At 41.4% G+C, this 22493-nt stretch overlaps 1 protein-coding gene across 1 annotated transcript in view; it reads left to right on the top strand.

Moving 5' to 3' along the window:
• The window catches only part of LOC147117285 (ATP-binding cassette sub-family A member 13-like), a 250509-nt gene extending 233658 nt beyond the window's left edge, over positions 1-16851 (top strand). Inside the window, exons 41-45 of the mRNA XM_085988134.1 lie at positions 216-319; positions 3425-3517; positions 4334-4439; positions 11329-11466; positions 13436-16851. Coding sequence (XP_085844260.1) covers positions 216-319; positions 3425-3517; positions 4334-4439; positions 11329-11466; positions 13436-13519 — 525 coding nt within the window. The 3' untranslated portion in view covers positions 13520-16851. The remainder of the gene's footprint in view (positions 1-215; positions 320-3424; positions 3518-4333; positions 4440-11328; positions 11467-13435) is intronic.
• Positions 16852-22493: the final 5642 nt, after the last annotated feature.

Below are 22493 nucleotides of genomic sequence, written 5' to 3'. Positions count from 1 at the left end.
AAAACCGTCTCGGAAGCGTAAGCTTTCTTTGGAGGGTAACGCGCGCGTAGGTACGCCCTGTAACTTTCGAGCGCATACCCGACAGACGCACACGCGGATGACAGACAGAATGACAGACAGAAGTACCGATTTATATATATAGAAGATATATAGATAGATAGATGCAAACACACCTTCTGAGGCTGATGTTTTGGTGTGCGGTTCTTTATATTTAGGATGAGCCGAGTTCAGGAATGGATCCTGAATCCAAGCGCTATCTCTGGAACACAATCACCAGTGAAGTGGAGGCTGGCTGTGCTGCAGTCCTGACATCACACAGGTACATCAACATGGCATATGAGGCAATTACTGCAACTGTGAAAACTACAGCAATATTAATGGCCCAGAAATTCGGGTCGGAGGCTTCCCACGAGTGCAAGCCTCCGACCTGCACTTACCCTAGCGCGCCGGCCGTTGTGCTGTGGGCCCGTGTGGGATTCCGATCCTGGGCCTCCTTCAACTGCCGGCGCGCAGTGCTTGCGTATCCCAAGGGCGCAGTTAGTTCGAAGCGTCCCCTGGGATCACGTGGGCCATGGAGAGCCAATGGCAGCAGGGAATCTGTATTCATAGATTTGACAGGAAGAGCTGTCAAATCTATGAATACAATTCAGCCCCAAAAATCACTAAAACTTCAAATACATTTTTTTTAAATCACATTTTTCAAATAACTATAAATTACATAAAATAACTATTTTAAACTATAATTTAAAATTTTGAAAAAATTATTTACAGTTTCTAACAGGGCTAAAAATAAACATACCTTTCTTTAAAGTATTTAAAAATAATAAACCTGTGGAAAAAATGTTTTAATTTAACTTAATTCACCACTTACCTTGTTAAAAGCAGGCCTTGCGACTGCTTTTTACAAGCGTAGCTCCTGGAGACTTACCCTCCTGGAAAAACCTGCAAAAAAAACGGAAGTTCCAGGCATACGCGCTGCCTCTCCGGCGCACGCGTTCGACCTGTGAACCCCTTCCTTTAAGGGAACGGAAGTTCCGGTTTCCCGCGCATGCGCAGTGCATGCACAAAACCGGCACTTTCGTTGGGCCTACGCATGAGTACCCAGCGCGTACTCACCCATGGGGACCCGAAGTTCAGGAATTTTCTATAAATACTGAGAGCAGATAGCCTTCAGCTTCTCTTGCAGACCACTTTAAGTGTACAAAGAAGGTTTTATTCAAATCATCTCACTAATAACCAGCAGTTAGGATGTTCCATCATTACCTACTGTGGGGAAATAGGAACATAGCAGTTTCCCCTCACCATAACAGTTAATATTATAGGGTAGATTTTCTGCACCCACACACACTGTGCATCAAAAAACTGCAAGCAGTGGGCTTCTGACTCTCCAATGCAGCTTGAGGTTATGTGTGAGGACTCAAAAAATCTACCTTCATAGCTAGAACAAAAGTAATTACTCTAGTTCTCTTTTTTCTGTTGCTAATTTTATAATGATTTATGGTACTTAAAAAGCTACATATAAGCTTGTGGTCCTGACCTCGGACAATTTCCTGGTATCAGGGTAATTTGGATGGGCTCCAGTGGCACTTCCAATGCCATCAGATGGGAGGGACAGAAATTACTGTGACATCTGCTGCAGCATAGCACTTGCCTTGCCTAGAGCAATTAATTATTCTACATAGGAGCAGTTTAACTTTCCAGTCCCCTCATGTGGCCCACAGAAACCCTGGAATCCTTGAATCCATGGTGTTCTCTGCCCAGTGACATGAGTGATGGGAAATACATCGAATGACATAATTTGTATCTAATTACAATATGCCTACCTATATTTGAGTGGATGTATTGTGTGCTCCACATCGCTTCCAGCAGGAAATTCCAGAAATGGCACTGGATGGCAAGGAGCTGATGGAATGGCTTCCCTCCCTATTGTCCTCCTCCACATGTTGAGGAAATTTAAGAGTAATCATTAGAAACATAATACAATTCAGCATAATTTAGCAACAAATTGGCTGGTATGGGGAATGGAAAAATTAACACTAGTATAGTAGGAGTACTTTTTTGAAGTTGAAGGTTGAGAGAGCCCTTCTCTGTATCTAAGCATCTGTATCTAGCCTGATCTGGCGGCATTTGATTCTGACACTTGCTGATAAAAGTGCCAAAAAGTGTCCATTCCCCAACATTGATGTCTGCAATGAGTATAAAAACGTAACAAGAACCGATTAGGCCACTTTCTCCTGGCAGATTGCATTGCAGTGCGTAGAGACTCGCTGTGTAGGTGTTTAACTTAACATCACTCTTTGTCCAGTACTATAATCTGCTTTGAGATTGCTAAACACTATAGTTATACAATCAGAAGCTCTGTAACATGACTCCAGTATTCCTGCTGACAGTTTAAATGTGTGTAATAAAACTTTATGGACAGTCTGAAGGTTTCTAATATTTTTGAAAACATAAACAAGCTTTCCAAAGCCTCTTGGCTCTCATTTCCAGTTAACAGTGTGAATTGAATCACCATTTTGTTACCTATAACGAAGGTCTCTAAAGTTTCAGAAATATTACATTTCAGCTTAGTTTTGGACCAACTGGGACAGGGTCAGTCAAAGGAGCACTGGACCCTTAAGGAGATTTTGAACCAGTTCCGGTCCTAGAAGAGTTTAAAAATGTTACTGCCATGCTGCACTACACCAGATGACCATTTTAACTATCTCACCAAATTTGTGCTGTAACAGACACTGTACCATGCAGCACAAACTTTTTCAAGCCCTTTTTATTTGTATCTTAATTTCTTTATTTAATTATAAATAAAGTAGTGTCTGATTCCATAATCAATGCAAAGATGTCATCACATCTCCAATCACATCTTTGTTTCCTCTTTCACTTTCCTTTCAAGATTAGTTTTTCTGTGACAAAACAGTTGCTGTCTTTTGTTAGTTTGGCTGTAAAAACACACTCCGCCAACATCTTCACATTATTTAATGCTAAGTAAATTAACTTAGAATATATTCACTGAACATTGTCATGGTTAACATAAATTCACTGTTGAGCTGTACTAACAGCCATAGGACTAATGAACTGTAATAACATAGTTGTTGTTGAGTTATAATGTACTGATTGTTTCAGTAGTGAACCGTCACTGATCTGCGTTCCCCCTCTGGGCTAATTACTGCAATAATATTGGCCTGTTAGGTACTTAATGGATGTGTCACTTACTGATGTAACAAACGTTAAATCCTTCTTAGTACTGTGTTGTCACTATTGTGTCACCATTTGCAGAATTTCTAAAATGCCTCGCTCAAATAAAGATGAACGCTTGTATGTAAGATATAGTCTAAGCACTAGGTAAAAGTCACCAGTACTCTCCATTATATTTGTTGCTTGCATTGACTTTTTTCATGCTAACCCTCTTCTTTTTATTCTGCTTCAGTATGGAGGAATGTGAGGCCTTGTGTACAAGACTCGCCATTATGGTAAATGGGAAATTCAGATGTATTGGCTCTCCCAACCACATAAAAAACAGGTACATTTCACATCCAGTAGGGATCCACCCTTGCTGAATGCTTTCAAGTATTGCATCCTTTTAATGTATGTTCACAACTATAAAGCATTAATTGTTTCCCTTTAAGCATTTATGGTAAGTGTAAACGGAAAGCAATTGTCTTACCAATTTAAAGCTTCAGGATGTTTTGTGCCACTACAATGGTCACATTCAGACAGAAGAAAGTCACGCCTGTCCCTCCTTGAAGTTGCAGGCACTTTTTTCCTCAGCCACTGATGACATGTCTGTAAAAGAAGAGTGATCCTGCTGATATCACTTTTAAGACTTTAATGGAAAAAAAACTGAGGTCGAAAAATTAAAAAATATATTGGCATTAAACCCTAGCTAATTTTAACCAATTCATCAACAGCAAGTATAGATTTTTTTTTAAAGAAGTGGTGGCACTCAACCCCAGCTGATTTTGACCAATTCAACAATTAACCGAGTTAATTCAGACAAGAAAGAATATGCCGCGGTTACCTCCCGCACCCGCACCTCACTCTGAGGAATGACATTTCTGCTGACGATGTGTCCCGTAGCTTGTTAACACTGAAGGAAATTCCGAGATTAAGGTTTACACTGATTTGTTCATCTGCCATATGGTGATATCGGCGAGGGGACAATTTTTTTCAGTGTAAAGTGCCATTTACAACGATTCAGGAAACTGGGCCATATTTTAGTGTAAAATGGTGTTTTATTTTGTTAGGTTTTTAAGAAGACTTTTCTAGTAATAAATTAAGATTTTGAATTTACAAATTACTTTGTTTATCATAACCCATCATTTTCTTTATCGATTAGGTTTGGTGCGTTTTATTCAGTTAACGTAGGCCTCAACCAACAATCAGCTGACTCAATACAGCTCACAGACCTGCTGCAGACACACTTCCCAGGCACAATCCTAAAGGTATTTTACATAAAAAAGGAACATGTACCACTAGAAAGTGAATTTAGAAAGTTGTGTAAGATCAAATCATGGACTTAAAGAAGTAGTGTCCAATGTTCTCTTTAAGCTGCACGGCTACTCTCTGGACCCCCTGCGCAGCCAGCTCATTGGCTTTTCAATGAGAAAAATCATGCAAGCGCGATATGTTGAATGGACCACGCAGCCCCTTAAAGGGGCCGTGCACCCAAAAAGGGGCAGTGCATGCAGGAAACCAGCACTTCCATTGAGCTTACGGGTGAGTACCCCATGCGTACTCACCCGTGGAGACCCGAATTTCTGGGCCAATGTGTAACTGGACAATAACAGTATACTGTAAGGAAAAACCTGACCAGAAACAACACAAACATTTATTTAAATGGTACAGTATATGTCATTTTTTATAGTGCAGATCAATTCACTGCAATTACTGTTTAGTTGGAAGGCAACAGCCGAGAATGGCCAGTAGCTTTTCAAGTAGTACAGAATCTCCATCAATCTGTTAGCTGATGTAATCAACATGCTTTTATTTTGGTTTGTTTTTCATGCTGTCAAGTCATCAGCTGAAGCAATGGCCACGGAACTCGTGCCTCAGGTTGACAGACGTGGTTCTCGAGCTGCGTGAATCCCGTTGCCAGGCAGGGAAAAGGCTCTTAAGTGCCTGTAAAGTACCTGATAAGGATTTCAATTGGGTCTGATCATTTCCTCAAAGAATATCCCACTTACACACATTCCATTAGGGATCACTGCAGAACAAACGGGCAGTGAAACCAGGATATAGCCTATCCTTAGGCTGGGGGCACTTAGACCTAATGTTCCCCAGCCAAAGGATAGGAAATATCCTGGTTGCAGTGCCTGATTACCCTGCGGAGACCAATTGCAGTGGACTAGATCTGCTAACTCAGCACAGGCTGGGATTAAACTTGGAACTTTCTTTATATATCTTATTCGGTATCACACGAGAACATGCATTCACCAACTGAGCTATGTGAAGAATGTAGTTTATATATAAAAAAATATATAAAATACTGGTGGCTCTCCCATGCATTGCTAATGACAAGTTGGATCAAGTGAGCAATTTTCTGTAAGTTTGTTAAAAATTAATAAAAGCATTAGCTATTTAACTTTTTCTCCTCAAATATGGTAAATTAAGTGGTAGTGGCAATTTAATTGGTAGCAGCACGGTGGCATAGTGGTTAGCACTGTTGCCTCACAGCGCCAGGGACCCGGGTTCAAATCTGGCCTCAGGTGACTGTCTGTGTGGAGTTTGCACATTCTCCCCGTGTTTGCGTGGGTTTCCTCCGGGTGCTCCGGTTTCCTCCCACAGTCCAAAGATGTGCGGGTTAGGATGATTGGCTATGATAAATTGACCCTTAGTGTTAGGGGGATTAAATACGTGGGGTTACGGGGATAGGGTGGGATATGTGTTGGTGTAGGGGTTACGGGGATAGGGTGGGATATGTGTCGGTGCAGGCTCGATGGGCCGAAATGGCCTCTATCTGCACAGTGGGGTTTCTGTGATTCTGTGAATTAAATAGATTTGGCTAAAAGGTATTAAGAGAAGTTGAGCACTTAATACAGTCTGCGTGGGCATAAATTTATTAATTAGCAGCAGCTATGGATATTTAATCCAGTAGGATTCCAATAAATGTATTAATTAAATGTACCAGAGATTTAATTAAAGAGGATTGAGTTAAACTTTATTAATGAAGTAAAAGAAATAAATGCAACATGGCTTCGCCACAACACATTAGTGAAATGGAAAGTAGAAGTGAGCTTGGAATTTTTTTATTAAATGAAGTTTCGAGTGGAGGTGGCACAGGGAGTGGGTGGAAATGGTTTTTTAATGATTTATACGGCAGGTGGAAGTTGAACCCGATGGGTTGGATTTTTCCAACCTCGGCGGGTCCAGGGCAGGCGACGTCCGTGGTGTGTGGGGACCCCATATCTGTGCCGATTCCAGCCTCCAACAAGATTTTACAATGATGGGGCTTGTTAATCCCGCCCTGTGAGGTTCCCAGCCAATTGATAGGAAGCAGGTCTGATGACGTCATTTGATGACGCGTTAGCAGCCGGTTTCCTTAAAGGGGCCATGTCCAACATTGATTTTGACAGTTCTGCTGTCAGTGTTCTGCAAACACTGACCAGCACTGAACTGTACCCAGGCTCTCCCATGACTCCCTCCGTATGCTTACATATGCAGGGAGGATCCCTTCCCTTCCAATGAGCGGAAGAGAGCTCCCCAAGGGACCAACGCAGCCTGGTTGCACATTGCACAGGAGGAGACAAGCAGGGATGTGGTCAGGAGCACCAGGCTGCAGTGGTGCCAACCTTTCAGTGATCTCAGTAGATCACAAAATGTTACTGCAAAGTCACACTCAACCTCATCCTGCTGTGCCTCTCATCACATCCCCGTCACTCTGCCTTCCCTACCCTACTCCTGCACATCTTTACTCACACCAACTTACCTTGCACCTCCACCCATCCCACTCTACATTATCACATCCGTATCTCATTAGCCACCCCTCACACTCACCCTTATCCTAGTCCAATCATACCAACTAACAACACACAAAGGTAGGCACTTGGATGTTTTAGCCAATGTTCATGTAAACTTTCTGTTGTGTTGTCAAGCATTGAAATCCGTATTTTCACCACTTTGTGCTCTTGAACAGATTTGTGTGCACCTTTGAAAGTGTCTTAGTGAGTTGCAGTGAATGGTGAGACATAACGTTCCCCCCCAATCCCCCAATGGTGATGAGTATGAAAGGAATGGCTTGGGCATTGTAGGGATACTTTATGGTGCTGGTGTGGGGTGGTGCCAACCTGGTGCATCATGTGGCAGCCAGGGTGTACAGTGTTAAGTGAAGCAAATCTGGCCACGGTGAGGCCATTGCTGGCATTCCGGGCAGCAGTGTGCATGGGTGATGACGCCCTGTGTCCAGTGCAACATCAGTTGATTGCGGAGAAGGTTGGTGTGGATGTTGGTGCTGCTGGTGTGCCCAGTGATGCTGGTGTTGGGGCTGGTGTTGGTGTTGGGATTCTGAGGACCAAGGTGAGATTTTTTCAAGGGCACTGATGTTGATGGAATAGATGGCAGGTGAGGTTGAGATGACAGAAATAATCTGTCAATGTTGAGATAGGTTGTTCCAAGGAGGTGACAGTGGATAGAGATTACTCCAAACACTTCAAAAGTGCATAAAACTCAAAAGTGGGTTCCAAGTACTGAAGGCTGAAGCTTCTGAGATTGGAAAGTGACCAGCTGTAAAATGGTAGCTTTTACACCACTTTTGCAGCTGTCACCAAATGAAAGAAACGGAACGTTGTTCAGAACCCAAAATACTTACCTGGCATGATCCCCGAGCGATGGGAACCTCGTGAAAAAGTTGGGAAAATGCTTTGTACCTGGTAAAATGATTAAATTGCTTCAAACACCTTCTTAACAAGCACAATTGCATGACCCACCGCTTATTGCAGTGTCTGCAAATCACAGGCAGAGACGGCACGAGGGAAACTCACAAGGAGGCGGGTTTAGAGTGCGATACCGCCCTACTGTCAATCTTTTGGATTTTGACAGTGGACCCGCCTCCAAATCTGCCCTCTGAGCGCCAGCAAAATTCAGCCCAATGAATGGAGAGGAAAATACTTTAAAATTAGTTCTTTGTTCAGGTGGGAGTAGGGCTTAAGGAGTCGGCATGTGTTGGGAATATTGTGCATATGGCAAAAGGGATTGGGGCGCAGGTCTGGGTTAGGAACATTTGTAATTGTATTTTGTTGCAATCTAGGAGTGTGAACTGTGGAGCAAGGCATCCTGGGAATATATTTAAATTATTTTTCATTCAGACCGTACAAAATTTCTCGGCAGTTATTCTTTATAATTATAATAGGAACGGGAGTAGGCCATTCAGCCCCTCGAGCCTGTTCTGCCATTGAATTAAATGATGGCTGATCTGTACCTCAACCTGCCTTTTCTCCACAACCTTTGATATTGTTACATAACAAAAATCTATCAATTGACCCAGCAACCACAGCCTTTTGGGGGAGAGAATTCTAGATTTCCATTGCCCTTTGTGTAAAAAATCTGTTTCCTGACTTCACTCCTAAGAGGCCTAGTTCTAATTTTAAGATTATGTCCTCTTGTTCTGGATTTCCCCCATCAGAGGATATAGTTTCTCTTTATCCTATCCAATCTCTTTATCATTTTAAACACCTCAATTAGATCACCCCTCAACCTACTAAACTCAAGGGAATACAAGCCAAATTTATGCAACCTGTCCTCATCTTTAAGCCCAAGTATCATTCTGGTGAATCTGCACTGTACCTCCTCCAAAATCAATATATCTTCCCAGTACTCCAGCAGGTTCTGACCATGACTCTGTACAACTGAGGCATCAATTACTCACTTTTTGTATTTCAATCCCCTTGAGATAAAGGCCAATATTCCATTAGCCTGATAGCAAAATACTGCAGATGTTGGAAATCCGAAATAACAACAGAAAATGCTGGAAAAACTCAGCAAGTCAGGCAACATCCGTGGAGAGAAATTTGAGTTGACGTTTCGGGTTTGACCCTTCTTCAAAACTGGAGAGAAAAGGAACTAGATCGAAGGCAGGGCTGCGATCGGACAAAAGAATAAAAGAACCAAAAGAAGTAAAAGAGATTAGAAGCTAGACGAGATGGTAATAGGCTGTGATTAGGTGTAAAGTGTACTGGCAGGGTAAAAGATAGCTGCCAGGTGTGAGAGAGAAACAAAAGGAAAGGGGGGGGGGGAAAAGGAAAGGAGTGGAAAAATATAAGTGAAAATGAAATAGGGGCCGAGGTTATGATCTGAAATTGTTGAACTCGATATTGAGACCGGAAGGCTGCAGACTGCCTAATCGGAAGATGAGGTGCTGTTCCTCGAGTTTACGTTGAGCTTCCGTGGAACAGTACAAGAGGCCAAGGACGGTGAGGTCCGAGTGGGAATGGAGCGGTGAATTGAAATGACAGGCGACCGGAAGCTCGGGGTCACCCTTACGGACTGAACGGAGGTGTTCCGCAAAGCGGTCACCCAATCTGCGTTTGGTCTCCCCAATGTAGAGGAGACCGCATCGTGAGCAGCGAATACAGTATACTAGATTGCGAGAAGTACAAGTAAATCGCTGTTTCACCTGGAAGGGGTGTTTGGGGCCCTGGACAGTGGGGAGGGGGGAGGTATAGGGGCAGGTGTTACATCTCCTCCGCTTGCACGGGAAGGTGCCAGGCGAAGGGGAAGGGCTGTTTGGGGTGATAGAGGAGTGGACTAGGGTGTCTCGGAGAGAGCGGTCCCTGCGGAATGCTGAAAGGGGAGGGGAGGGGAAGATACGTTTGGTGGTGGGATCACTTTGGAGGTAGCGGAAATGCCGGAGGATGATCCGTTGAATGTGGAGGCTGGTGGGGTGAAAGGTGAGGACAAGGGGAACTCTATCGTGGTTCCGGGAGGGAGGGGCAGGGGTGAGGGCAGAGGTGCGGGAGATAGAACTGACACGGTCGAGGGCAGTGTCAACCACGGTAGAGGGGAATCCTCGGTTGCGGAAAAAGGAAGACATGTCTGAAGCACTGGTGTGGAAGGTGGCATCGTCGGAGCAGATACGGCGGAGGCGGAGAAACTGGGAGAATGGAATAGAGTCCTTACAGGAAGCGGGGTGGGAGGAAGTGTAGTCCAGGTAGCTGTGGGAGTCAGTGGGCTTGTAGTAAATATTGGTCGATAACCTATCCCCAGAGATGGAGACGTTTGGTGATTACACTCTCTACCTGTGCACTAGCTTTTAGCAATCTGTGTACATGGACACCTAAATCCCTTTGCTCCTTCACAGCTCGTAGTCTCTCACCATTTAGACAAAATTCGATTTGTCTTTCTTGGATCCAAAGTAGATGACCTCACACGATCCCACATTTAAGTCCATCTGCCCCAGTTTTGCCCACTCACTTAGTCTAAGTCCCATTGTTACTTCCTGCTCCCATCTACACAATGTACTGTGCTTCCTTACTTAATGTCATCCGCACACGTGGCTACACAACTCTCTATGCCTTCATCCAAGTCATTAATATATATATATATGGTGAAAAGCTGAGGCCCAGTACAGATCCCTGGGTAACACCCCATGTCACATCCCACCAGAGAACGTTCCCTTTTACTCTACTCCCTGTCTCCTGCCTCTCAACCAATTACCGACCCATGTTACAAGGTTAACTCCAATTCTGTGCACTTTCATTTTCACTTATTATCTCTTGTGTGGAACCTTATCAAATGCCTTCTGGAAGTCCATATAGACAACATCCATAGATGCTCCCTTATCTACCATGCCAGTGACCTCCTCAAAAAAATTCAACTAGATTAGTCAGACATGACCTACCCTTCACAAATCCATCTTTGATAGTCTGATACCTGTCCTAACATTCAGGCTGTCTCTGATGGATTCCAGCAACTTCCTCATAATTGATGTTAAACTGACAGTTTTGTTGTTATCTGATTTCTCCCTCTCTCTCCCTTCTTAAATAATGGAGTGACATTTGCAATTTCCCAATCCAAAGGCACAATTCCCAAACCTGGAGAACTTTGGAAAGTTTTGAAAGATGCATCCGCAATTTCCACACCTATGTATTTTCACTGCAGGATATTAAAAGAATCAGATCCTGGAGATGTGTCTATTTTAAGACCTATTATACAAAGGAAAAAGGAGAGAGAAAAAAGAGATGAGTGGTTAAATAGAACCTGGGGTGATTAATGGGAGGGCCCAGATCCATCATCCTACTGGAGAATAGAGGACTAGATTTGTAATCTGCAGCTAAATACAAGAATATTGCAATGTAAGATTGTAATCTGTGTAATCTTTACTGCATTCCTTTATCCCAGGAATATTATCAATATGCTCTGGCGTATCAGGTGCCACAGAAAGAAGGGGATTTAGCAAAGATGTTCCAGTTTCTTGAGAACAACAAAGAGGAACTCAATATCAAACACTATTCCATTCGCCAAGCCACTCTAGACCAGGTACGGTACAAATATTTGATATGCAGATGTCAGCAACTGATTAACTGGTCAAAAAGGTCATCTGCTACCAGTTCTAATATTGTTTCCTCAGAACCTACTAATACTTGTGCATTATTACTGCTAGCCACTAAAATCCCAGTTGCATGGTGTTCACAAAACAGGAAAAAACTGAGCAAGGTGACACCTTTTCCCTTTTTCTCTTGCATTCCTTTTCTATTATTTTATTCCATGCTCATTCTTTTTGATGTGCTCATGGACTGGTCAGTTTCCTTTGACGCCAGTCTAAGTCCAGTGAGTAGTTTGTGCTTACATTGCCATATGACACTGAAAGGCATGGAGTATCAGATATTATTTTACAAGGGTTGGCTGGGGGCTGGCAGAATTAATTACACATATGACTGACCGAATTCCAGGCTCATTCCCTGCTATTATCTGCATCTGCTATCACAGCTTGCGATGTAGGGGTTGCAACAGTTGCATGCAGAGGTAATCTGCAAGTCGTCTTTCATTCAAAATAACAGCTCAGTACAGAACTGGCATCACTGGTGCTGTCATCCTGATACTGTAAAAATCCACCCACATGATCCTGCCCTACATCTAGCTCATACACTTCAGGACTTGCTCTTTAACTGGGTAGCGTCAGTACTGTATGTAATTAAGCAATTTCAGTTGAATTTAATGGAGGATCAGAATAGCAGTGTTGAACCAATGGAGTCTTTTAGATCTAAGTTTAAGGAAGGATATACTTGCATTGGAGGCAGTTCAGAGACGATTCACTCGGTTGATTCCTGAGATGAGGGGATTGACTTATGAAGAAAGGCTGAGCAGGTTGGGCCTATACTCATTGGAATTTAGAAGAATGAGAGGTGATCTTATTGAAACATATAAGATACTGAGGGAGCTCGACAGGGTAGATGCAGAGAGGATGTTTCCCATCGTGGGGAAATCTAGAACTCGGGGGCATAGTTTCAGAATAAAGGGTCGCCCTTTTAGAACTGAGATGAGGAGGAATTTCTTCTGAGGGTTGTAAATCTGTGGAATTCTCTGCCCCAGAGAGCCGTAGAGGCTGGGTCATGAAATACATTTAAGATGGAGATAGACAGATTTTTGCAAGATAAGGGAGTGAAAGGTTATGGGGAGCGGGCAGGGAAGTGGCTTTGAGCCCAAGATCAGCCATGATCTTATTGAATGGCGGAGCAGGCTTGAGGGGCCAAGTGGCCTATTCCTGCTCCTATTTCTTATGTTCTTATGTAACTTCTGTAGTTTTTTATTTTAACCTCCCAACATGGCACATCTTATCTGTCAGATCTGTGTGGATTTTAATTGGGGCTGATTAGATCAAAATACATTGTGATGACTGCAGATAAAAAAATGGGAATCCATTTGAAGGCCAAAATGTAGGTTCTGCTTACAAATCTATTGAGTCCCTAAGGGTAAATTTTCTGATTGTACTCCCCCACACGGAGCCTTGTCCACTGGCAGAGTCTATTGGAAAATCATGCACGTGTGCAGGCCATGATTTTCCATCCATTAAAATTAAATGACTGCAGTAGGTTCAGGAATATTCTTGTTGCCTGGGCCAGCTGGGTTTCAGCTCATGGACTATGATGCTGAAAATAATACTAATATCACAGGAATAATGTTGTCATTTACCCAGTTCTGCTGATAAGAAATGTAGGGTGATTTCTCAAAGCTTCTCTGTCTCTCTTCCTTACTCTGCTGCGCTTTGCTCTCCCTCATGGTGTAACTTTAAGGAACTTTAACTAAGGCTTGAAGGAAACTTGCTAAATTTCATAGTATCATTTCATATAGATTTTAGGAAAATTCTACGAAATTCATCATGTATTATAGACCTGTTCCTAGGCATTCATTATTCAATATGTGTTTTTTTATTTACACCATTGATTATATAGTAATGATAGTTGAATCCCTACCTGACATATAATCAGATTTCTGTTTTACTCAATAGGTGTTTATTAATTTTGCTTGCCAGCCAGAGGAAACTCTGGACCAAACAGCTGTAGAACAATGCAGAACAAACCCACCTGTATAGCTCACTGAAGAACTGTACAAGGAAGCACTAAAAAATTGGGCTTATGATGGAATACAGGCTTGACTGTAATAACATTTATCATGTGATATTTTAGACCTCAGGTTTTGATGAGAGTTAAATACCTCAGACATTTATTTTATTAGTGACACATTAGAAGGACTTTTTTTAACATAGACTTGCCTTACACTAGAAATTGGTTAATGGATTTTCAAGGTACTTCTGTTTTTCTGCAATTTTTCATTTGTTTTATATAACATTTACATGAAACCAAATTTGCAGTGATTTAACTTTTTAATGAAAATACTGGATTTATTGAAATTGAATTGTGCCTTTACATTTATTGTACGTTCCCCATCAGTACCTCTTAAAATAGTGTCAAATTTTGCATTCTGGTTGAATATAATCATGATTGATATGCGAAATCTATTATTCCAAAGATTGGGACAATCACAGAAAATGTAATGTCTGAAAAATAGGTATTATGAGCATGAGTCTTGGTGGTTTAATATTTGTTAAATTATGGGCCTGAAAATTGACTGATTTGTATTTTTCTAAAAGAAACGACTCAACTCAATTATACGTAAAAGAAGCACGTTTCAAATACTACTAATTTTAGTGCAGTCAGCCTAAAGAAAATGAAATGTCATTATGTACTGTTGCCAGTCAAAATGAATTGTGGTTTTCAATATAACTGAGCATTTCCTCTGATAAAGCTTCCAATTCATGTAACTTGTTTCGGACGGTTTGTAACATGTACTGGAAGTTAATGTAATCAAGATTTCAAAAAGGTAAATAAGATGCAAACCTTTTTATCTAACAATATGTAAAATTATCTATTTTCCTTAAATTCATGGCATTAAATTATCTAATTTTTGTGTGGTTTAAAGGCGAAATCAAATTATGGTATGGTGTTGTCAAAGTCATGCTTTTTGGGATGAAGTTGAACATTTCCTGTTCTGACAAATATTACAAATTGAAATATTTGAAAGCTGCACTAAATAGGACCCTTGATATAATAGTTATCTAACTGGGTGAAATGTTCTGGTATTTTCAAAGGTTGAGAACTGTATTATTACAGATCTCTTTATGTTTGGTCAAGAAAGAGTCTTGTTGAAAAGAAAAAGAATTTGGCAATTTGGAAAAGCTGATTTGCAAGTCTATGAGGTCTGAATGAGGGTGTTTGAATAATAGCTTTTTTTGACAGATAGATAGAAACAGGTTGCTATGCGTTCCTATATGTTAATTGTTCTATTAGCTGATAGACTTTCAAGCCCACCATTGACTTAAAACAATGTTTGTAAGGGCTAGGTGGACAGAGGGCCATTGATCTACTTACACTAATGTGAGACTGAGCCCCAGTTGCCACAGTGGTGCTTCCTCATGGTGAGCTTGAGTACATTAAGAAGTGATCTTACATTGGCTGTTCTGGATAAAGTTTCATGTCGCATAGATACTTTGCAGTATAACTGTAATGTGCTCATTTAATATTAAAATAATTTATCAATCAAATTGATCTAAATTAATTTATTGAAAATGAACATTTTAAACTATATAATTGTATATGTATTTTCTTCCAGTTTCATAGCTCTCTTGCCACACATTTTTTTGAAAATCATACAATAAAGGCAGATTACTGAAATGAATTTGAAATGAACCTCTTTGATCCTTACCTAATAAATGTTTTAGCTATTACTGTCTATCCACTCCAAGTTAAATGTAATACTTTTTCAGTAAAATAAATAAGAGGTGAGCAAATTATCACTATAACTGAGATCTAACCTGCTTGACAAGGGAAATGAGCCATTGATGTGACCAGAAGGAGTTACCTTCACAAGGCACCTCCTCATTGACAGAGTGGTGAACCTGTGGAATTCTCTACCACAGAAGGCAGTAGAGGCCAATACATTAAATATATTCAAGAAGGAGTTGGATATATTTCTTAAGGCTAAAGGGATCAAGGGGTATGGTGAGAAAGCAGGGACCGGGTACTGAATTTGGATGATCAGCCATGATCGCATTGAATGGTGGAGCAGGCTCGAGGGGCCGAATGGCCTACTCCTGCTCATGTCTTCTATGTTTCTATGACAGTAGAGTATGTACAGCACTCCCACACACTTAAGATTCTTAACCTCACCAACATATTAAAATAGAAACAATTGTATTTTAGAGTAACTTGTATTAATAAGTTTAAATAGTTTATCATATTGCTTCTAATATATTAATAAGTATTGGTAAAAAAAGATCAGTCTCTGAAGATAGATTTGTCTTTAAATGTGTTATTTTCCTGAGTCTTTTAAGAGTAATCGTTCTGAAGTAAAAAAAAAGTTTACAAATGTCTGATAGAATATTTGCCATTTAGCAATAGTATCAGAATCAAAGTGATTTTAAATTTAAAAAGGAATACAGGTTGTCCAGGTTAAAAGGAAACATGAATTAAAATGGATGAGGAAAAATAAAAGTAGAGTCTGAATTTCCGGAATCCCGCTCTGCCGGTGGAAATGCAGTGGAGTAAACTTCTTGTTCACCTTTGGATCCCAATGCAGGTCTTATTCCCAAATCGCTGGGACAGGGTAATTTAAATACTTGGGGTAGATGGCCAACATGTGTAAGGGAACATCAGAGATACCAACCCGACAGCAGCCAGGAAAATCATAGCGGATGGTGGATTGGAGACATAAGAAGGGCAAAAGATGAACAGGTCCAAATTTTTAAAATGCTCCTAAACACTAAACTGCACCATATGGGATCAATTACCTTTGCTTGCAGAGCTTATGGGGCCTTTATTGGGCTGAAAACAAAGCTTTCACTAGCTCTCAACTGGTAAGAGTTCCGTTGAGACTAATGGGTAGCTCAGGAACTCCTCCAGGCATATGCGAAGCTGGTGGAAGACTCCCCAACTCCCCCTGGACCAAAATTTCCACCATTGTGCCCAGGAATTTCAGCTCCACAATCTTCAACCATTGAACTCAAGAATTTAAAATACCTGCCAGGGTTGCTTCGGACTGCCCCAGAAAGTCGCAGATCTGAAGCTGATCTCATTTTACAGAAATCTTTATACTTTATCGTTTAGTATATAGATTGATAAGTTATATTTACCTACATAACAACAGTGACTACACTTCTGAAACAATACTTTGGTTGTGAAGTGCTATGGGATCTCCTAAGGACATGAGACACACTATATAAATGCAATTTCTTTCTTCTTACATCTAAATGCAACTGAACTTTATCTTAATCCAAATCTCAGACCTATTTGGTTATGTTGTTTCTTTTACTTCACTGATTTGTTGTTAAACTAATAATTTTAATCAAATAAATTACTTTTCTATTTTTGCAATCTATTCTTTGGCTGATGATTTGTAATTGAGTGTAAAATTAGTAATATTTAATATAATTGCTGGATGTAATCTGGGAGTGAAACATACTGGCCCAGAAATTCGGGTCTCCACGGGTGAGTACGCACGGGGTACTCACCCGTAGGCCGAATGGAAGTGCCGGTTTTCTGCATGCACTGCGCATGTGCAGGAAACCGGCACTTCTGATCTCTGAACGAAGGGGTTCAGAGTTCGAACGCGTGCGCAGGAGAGGCTGCGCCTGCGCTTTGAACTTAGGTTTTTTTTGCAGGTTTTCCCGGGATCGTAAGCCTGCAGTATTTAGAAATGTAAAAAGCAGGTGTAAGGCCTGCTTCTTACAAGGTAAGTGGTCAATTAATTAAAATTAAAACATTTTTCCCACGGGTTTATTATTTTTAAATACTTTAAAGCAAAGCAAGGTAAGTTTATTTTTAGCCCCGTTAGAATATAAAATTATTTTTTTCAAAAATTTAAATTATTGTTTAAAATAGTTATTTAATGTAATTTATAGTTTATTTAAAAAGTGTGATTTAAAAAAAAAAAATTATTTGAAGGTTTACTGCTATTTTGGGGCCGTAGTATTCATAAGTTTTGACAGGTCTTCCTGTCAATCTTATGAATGGGCTTTTCCCTCCTCCGATTGGCTGCCCATGGCTCACGTGATCCCAGGGGACGCATCGCACTAACTACGCCCCTGGGACACGCAAGCACAGCGCGCCGGCAGCCGGGCCAGGCTCCAGAGCGGAATTCCACGGGGCCCTACAGCTCAACTGCCGGCGCGCAAGGTAAGTGCAGGTCGGGGGCTTACACCCGTGGGAAGCCCCCGACCCGAATTTCTGGGCCATTGTAACTCGTTGTTACAATGCTGGATCTGGTCGCTGCCCCAAATTGATTATCCTTGTAACACATGATGTGGATTTTCTGTCTTGTGCTCATCAAAGTGATAGATGTTACTACTAGGGAATGAATTGCTTTTCCACTTTAATCACCTATTGTCAGTAGTGAACATTTCCAGTTCTGGTATAGCATGGCCAGATGCAGAGTAAAGCTCCCTGGACTCTGCTTCAATAATATGCCTTACCCTCAACCTCAGAAGAACACCACTTACTGCATCAATTTGAATGATTCCATTTCTCACACTAGACATCCTTAAAGTTTCAGAGAATTGGATTGCCAAGCCAATTTGTACCAACTTGTGGAGAGTTTTGTGCCTGTTGCTGTGCACCTATTAAGGTCTGCTTGAGACGGCCCAAACCCTTAAAAATATCAGAAAAGGGGAACAAATTCCTATCCAGGCCCCAGAGGTGAAAAGGCAACACATAACCCCGTCTCAAACTAAGGATCTTTGAAATGGATGTGTTGATAAAGTTTTGGTTGATAGAGCAAATCGTCAGCAAAAAAGTAAACCATTACTTTATTACTAAAATTTAAATGTCAGCAAGTTGATATCTGTTCTTTTGAAATTTTTGTCATATCACTCTCTCCAGAATTGAAGAATCTACCCTAGACACTCAATTCCTCTTACTCTGATTGCCAGTTCTTTCTCAAAGGCACTTCATTTAACATCCCTTGTGGTCTCATTAAGCTACATGAGGATTTCTTTAGCATTTCATTACTATTTATTAAACCAACCACAGAGTGTTATATATATATTCGCGTGTCTGAGCCATAAATTGCAGCTAGTGATCCGCGAGTTAAGGTGAATGACTGTATAAATAACTGCACGAAAACTCCCATAAAATGACAATATTTCAAAAAGAACAGTCCCCTAGTAAGTGCTCAGACAGTTTTTCAAACCACCTTGCAAAATGCCACCCTCAACAACAGCTAGAGATGTAACCATTGGTCTCTGCTAAGTGCACTCCATTGCCAGCCACTAGAAGGTATGTAAGAATGGTCTGGGCTGAGTGGATGCTCAATTTTGTTCTCCCTCATTGTGTCCATTTAAAGATTCTTCTTCTTGATAACTTGATTGATAATTGGGAACTGCCTTTATGAGCAATTATAGACAAGGATATTTGTCCTACAATCTGTGTTATAGTGCATTGGATTTTTGTGCCACCCACAGTTCTTTGAACTGCCTTTAATCCATGAATTCGCATTTAAATTTCGAATAATCTAGATATGCATATGTCTGGCCTGACATTAAAATTGCTTTAATTTTGAGGAGCTACCTCACATTGCAAATAATTTAAAAAGAGAAACCAAGATAATCTTTGGCTCACTGGACAACTTGTTTTGCACTCTCTCCTCTGTCAGAATGTTGGGGATACAAACCCCACTCCAGGACTTGAGCAGGTTATCTAGGCTGATACTCCAGTACAGTTGAGGGAGTGCCACATTGTCACAGTTGCCAGACTTTGGATGAGACATTAAACTAAGGCCCCATTTGCCTGCTCCAGTGCTTCAGTTGGACATCAAAGATACAGTGACACTATTTGAAGAAGACAGGGAGTCAATATTCCTCTTTCAACCAACACCACCAAAAACAGACCAACTGCCCATCCATCTCATTCTTGTTTGTGGTTTCTTGCTATGTGGCTACAGCGTTCACTATACTTCAAACTAATTCATTATATGTGAAGCCCCTTGAGGCATTTCTGAGAGATGTGATAAGGTACAATACAAATTAAAATTGTTACATTGGTGCAATTTTAGTGTAATTGGAGCAGGGGACAGGAATTTGGGGTGGAACACAGCTCCATGGGTTTCCACCTTCTTTTAAGTCTGGCAGACCAGAAGTGGGTGGGGGGTGGGGAGTGGGCGTAAGAAGTGCCCACCTTCCTCAATTGAGACAGAGAAATAATAGTGTTATTCATCAAAAATTACGCTATTTCCGTCATATCCACCTTCTCAGCTGCCCTGGTCAAGTACACTTGTATGAAGCAGACATGTCTACAAGGACCAGCTGATCAAGACTTCTTAAAGGGGCAGCAGTGAAGCTTACATCTACATGGAAACTTTTTCCAATAACCTAGTAATTACTGATATGATTTTTATTTTTATTTTTGTTAGAGATTGGAAGCTTTGGACTTCACTTTCTGTTCATTTTGGAGTGGGTGTGCCACCTGGGGACTTTGTAAAACACCTGGAGAAGCAGCAATATGGGCTTCTCCATGGGAATACCCCTGCACATGATGCACGTGCTGGAGGTAAAAGAGGAGGAGGAGGAAGCACAAAAGGAAGGCCAGTGTATACGGCAACATTAAAATCAGTGTTGTTCCGGCTGCTGCTGCCATTCCCACTCAATTATTTAGGCTTCAGTCTGTCCAGTAACATTTAAATCAGCTGACCCCAGAATTTCTGACGGGGTCAATATTAGGAGCAGTCAGAGGCCAAAAGCCCCTCCTCCCTCTCTCTTCAAATGCACTTCCTGCAGTAGATTGTGGCCCCAGGAATTTCAGGACCATTAAGTGTTGCATGCGAGATTCGCATTTGACAGCTGGATAGCATTAATCTACACACAGTAGAATCCTACCACCTTTCATTCCATTGTCCACTAAAAGAACTATCCATCAAGTAATTTTGTATCATACAACTCTGAGATTGGCATCCTGAGACCTCAAATCTGGAAATAAAACCCAAGTTTTAGAAACAAGGAAAAAATTAGACTTGAGCAGATGAAACATTAAATTATTTGAGAGATGGTTGGAGTGGGTTGTATATTGAATAAAGGGTCGAGTATGGGAAGCAAAACCTCTCCAGCCATTCAAAAGATAATTAGGTGGAGGGACCAGAGGCATCTATGGAAGGATGAACCAAATTGTTCACATGTACTCTTATCATCTGCACTCATATTTTTGATCTTTTGTGAAAGTTGCCAGCAGAGGAAAAGAAAAACCTATGGAATGGCACTTTACGGGGTATCTTTTCCTCTTAGCCACAAGTTTCCACCCACTTCTCTGTCTCCTTAGTTCCAAAGGGCTTATTGTAAAGTCTGTGGGTTGTTTAGTTAATTAATACACAGACTACCAGAGTAACTTAAAACAGGACTTTACTATTCGAAGGTCAGGGCGAATCTGCCCAATAAATCCTGACACAACACTTATATACTGGTGTGGTCACCGTCGGTATTACAGTATACAGAAGCCAAACAAAGTAGTGCCACACCTAAAATAGTTCTCTTAAAGGTGAACGGTTACATACAATAGTTCTCTTAAAGGTAGACGGGTACATACACTACAATCCTCCCTTTTTAGCTTACAACATACTTATTCCCCATTAAACATAACATATAATCAACTTCATGTAAAACAATTCACAGATATAGTCTCTGCTGGAAACAGTTCACAGATTCAGTCTCTGCGGGAACAGGTCACAGATTCAGTCTCTGGTCTTGACTCGGTCCGAACAACATCTCTGTGGTGTAGCCGGTTCACATTTCTAGCGTGACTCATCCAATAGTCTTTCCCTTGGCTTAACAGCTTGAACTTCCATCCTGCTGAACCAGCAGTGCTGACTTTTACAAACAGCTGGACTGCCTTGGTAATTTTTCCTACTTTCCAACTGATTTGGCCCCCTTCGTAGGGCCCACGTGCATGATCTGATAGAAGTGATAATGATTTAGATGGTTATCGTCTTCTGCTTCGTCTTTTTCTTTTCTGCTTCTTGGAGACTCTCGGGGCTCCCTTATCCGCTGCCAGCTGTAGCGCCACCATCTCCCTATGTTCCTTAGACTTTAAGTGCTTCATCCTGATTTCTGCACCTTGGGAGTTTTCATCACAAGCTGGGCAGACCAAGTCATCGTAATATTCCGTGTCACTCAACAGGTCATGGTAATATTCGGTGTCGTCCTGAGCTAGTCTAGCGAGAGGGCCTACTACTTCTTCCTTACCCAACTGGACGTTAGCCGACTGTTGTTCCCTCCCTAGACATCTTTCCTGAAGAGACTTCTTCATGCGTTCATATTCATCCCGCTCTTCCTGGGTTTCCTGCCAATCCTTCACTAATGACCTCATTTGTGATTCCAATACTTCCCCTTCCATCGGGGATTGATTGATCGGGCTATTCAATCCTTCTACTGAAGCAGCTGTTTCAACATTCTGTAGTTCACATTGACGTGATTCAGCGTACTTTCGGCAGCCCCGTAAAATCTGTGTTGCAACCTCAACTATTCCCCAAACTTTTGAGAGCTCCGAACCCCTTCCCTTTGAAGATTGAAGCTCGTGTTCAAATGGTTCCCATTGCAGAGTCTTGTCTCTCAGCATATGAAGGAGTTGGCTGACCGTTAACTCTTCCACGGGGACCCTGTGGATCAGAGTCTTCTCCATTTCATCCACCTTTTCCTCCAATGCTTTCACCTTTTTTTCCTCTTGTACTTTGGCTTTAAGCGCTCGGAGAAGTTGCGCCTTGATGCTCTCTAGCTCATGTTCAGGGGCCATTCTTACAGTCTCTGTTTTTCTTACAGTTGCCTTTTCTTTCACTGAAAGAATTCCCAGTTGAATCTGTTCTTCAAGTTGTTGAACCTCGGTCATTGCCGCCTCATATTTGTCTTGGGTTTCCTTCAATATTTTTGAGTTCTTGGACATCTTGACTTTCATGTTCTGCCATGTCTTTCACCTCTAATTTCTCATCTATGGATGGAACTTCTACCGATGAGTCTGTCTTGGCCTTGAGCTCAT

The sequence above is a fragment of the Somniosus microcephalus genome, chromosome 5, assembly GCF_052327205.1.
Source record: "Somniosus microcephalus isolate GS21.2 chromosome 5, FLI_Smic_1.0, whole genome shotgun sequence".
Lineage (NCBI taxonomy): Eukaryota > Metazoa > Chordata > Chondrichthyes > Squaliformes > Somniosidae > Somniosus > Somniosus microcephalus.
This window is presented reverse-complemented; position numbering and strand designations above follow the sequence as displayed.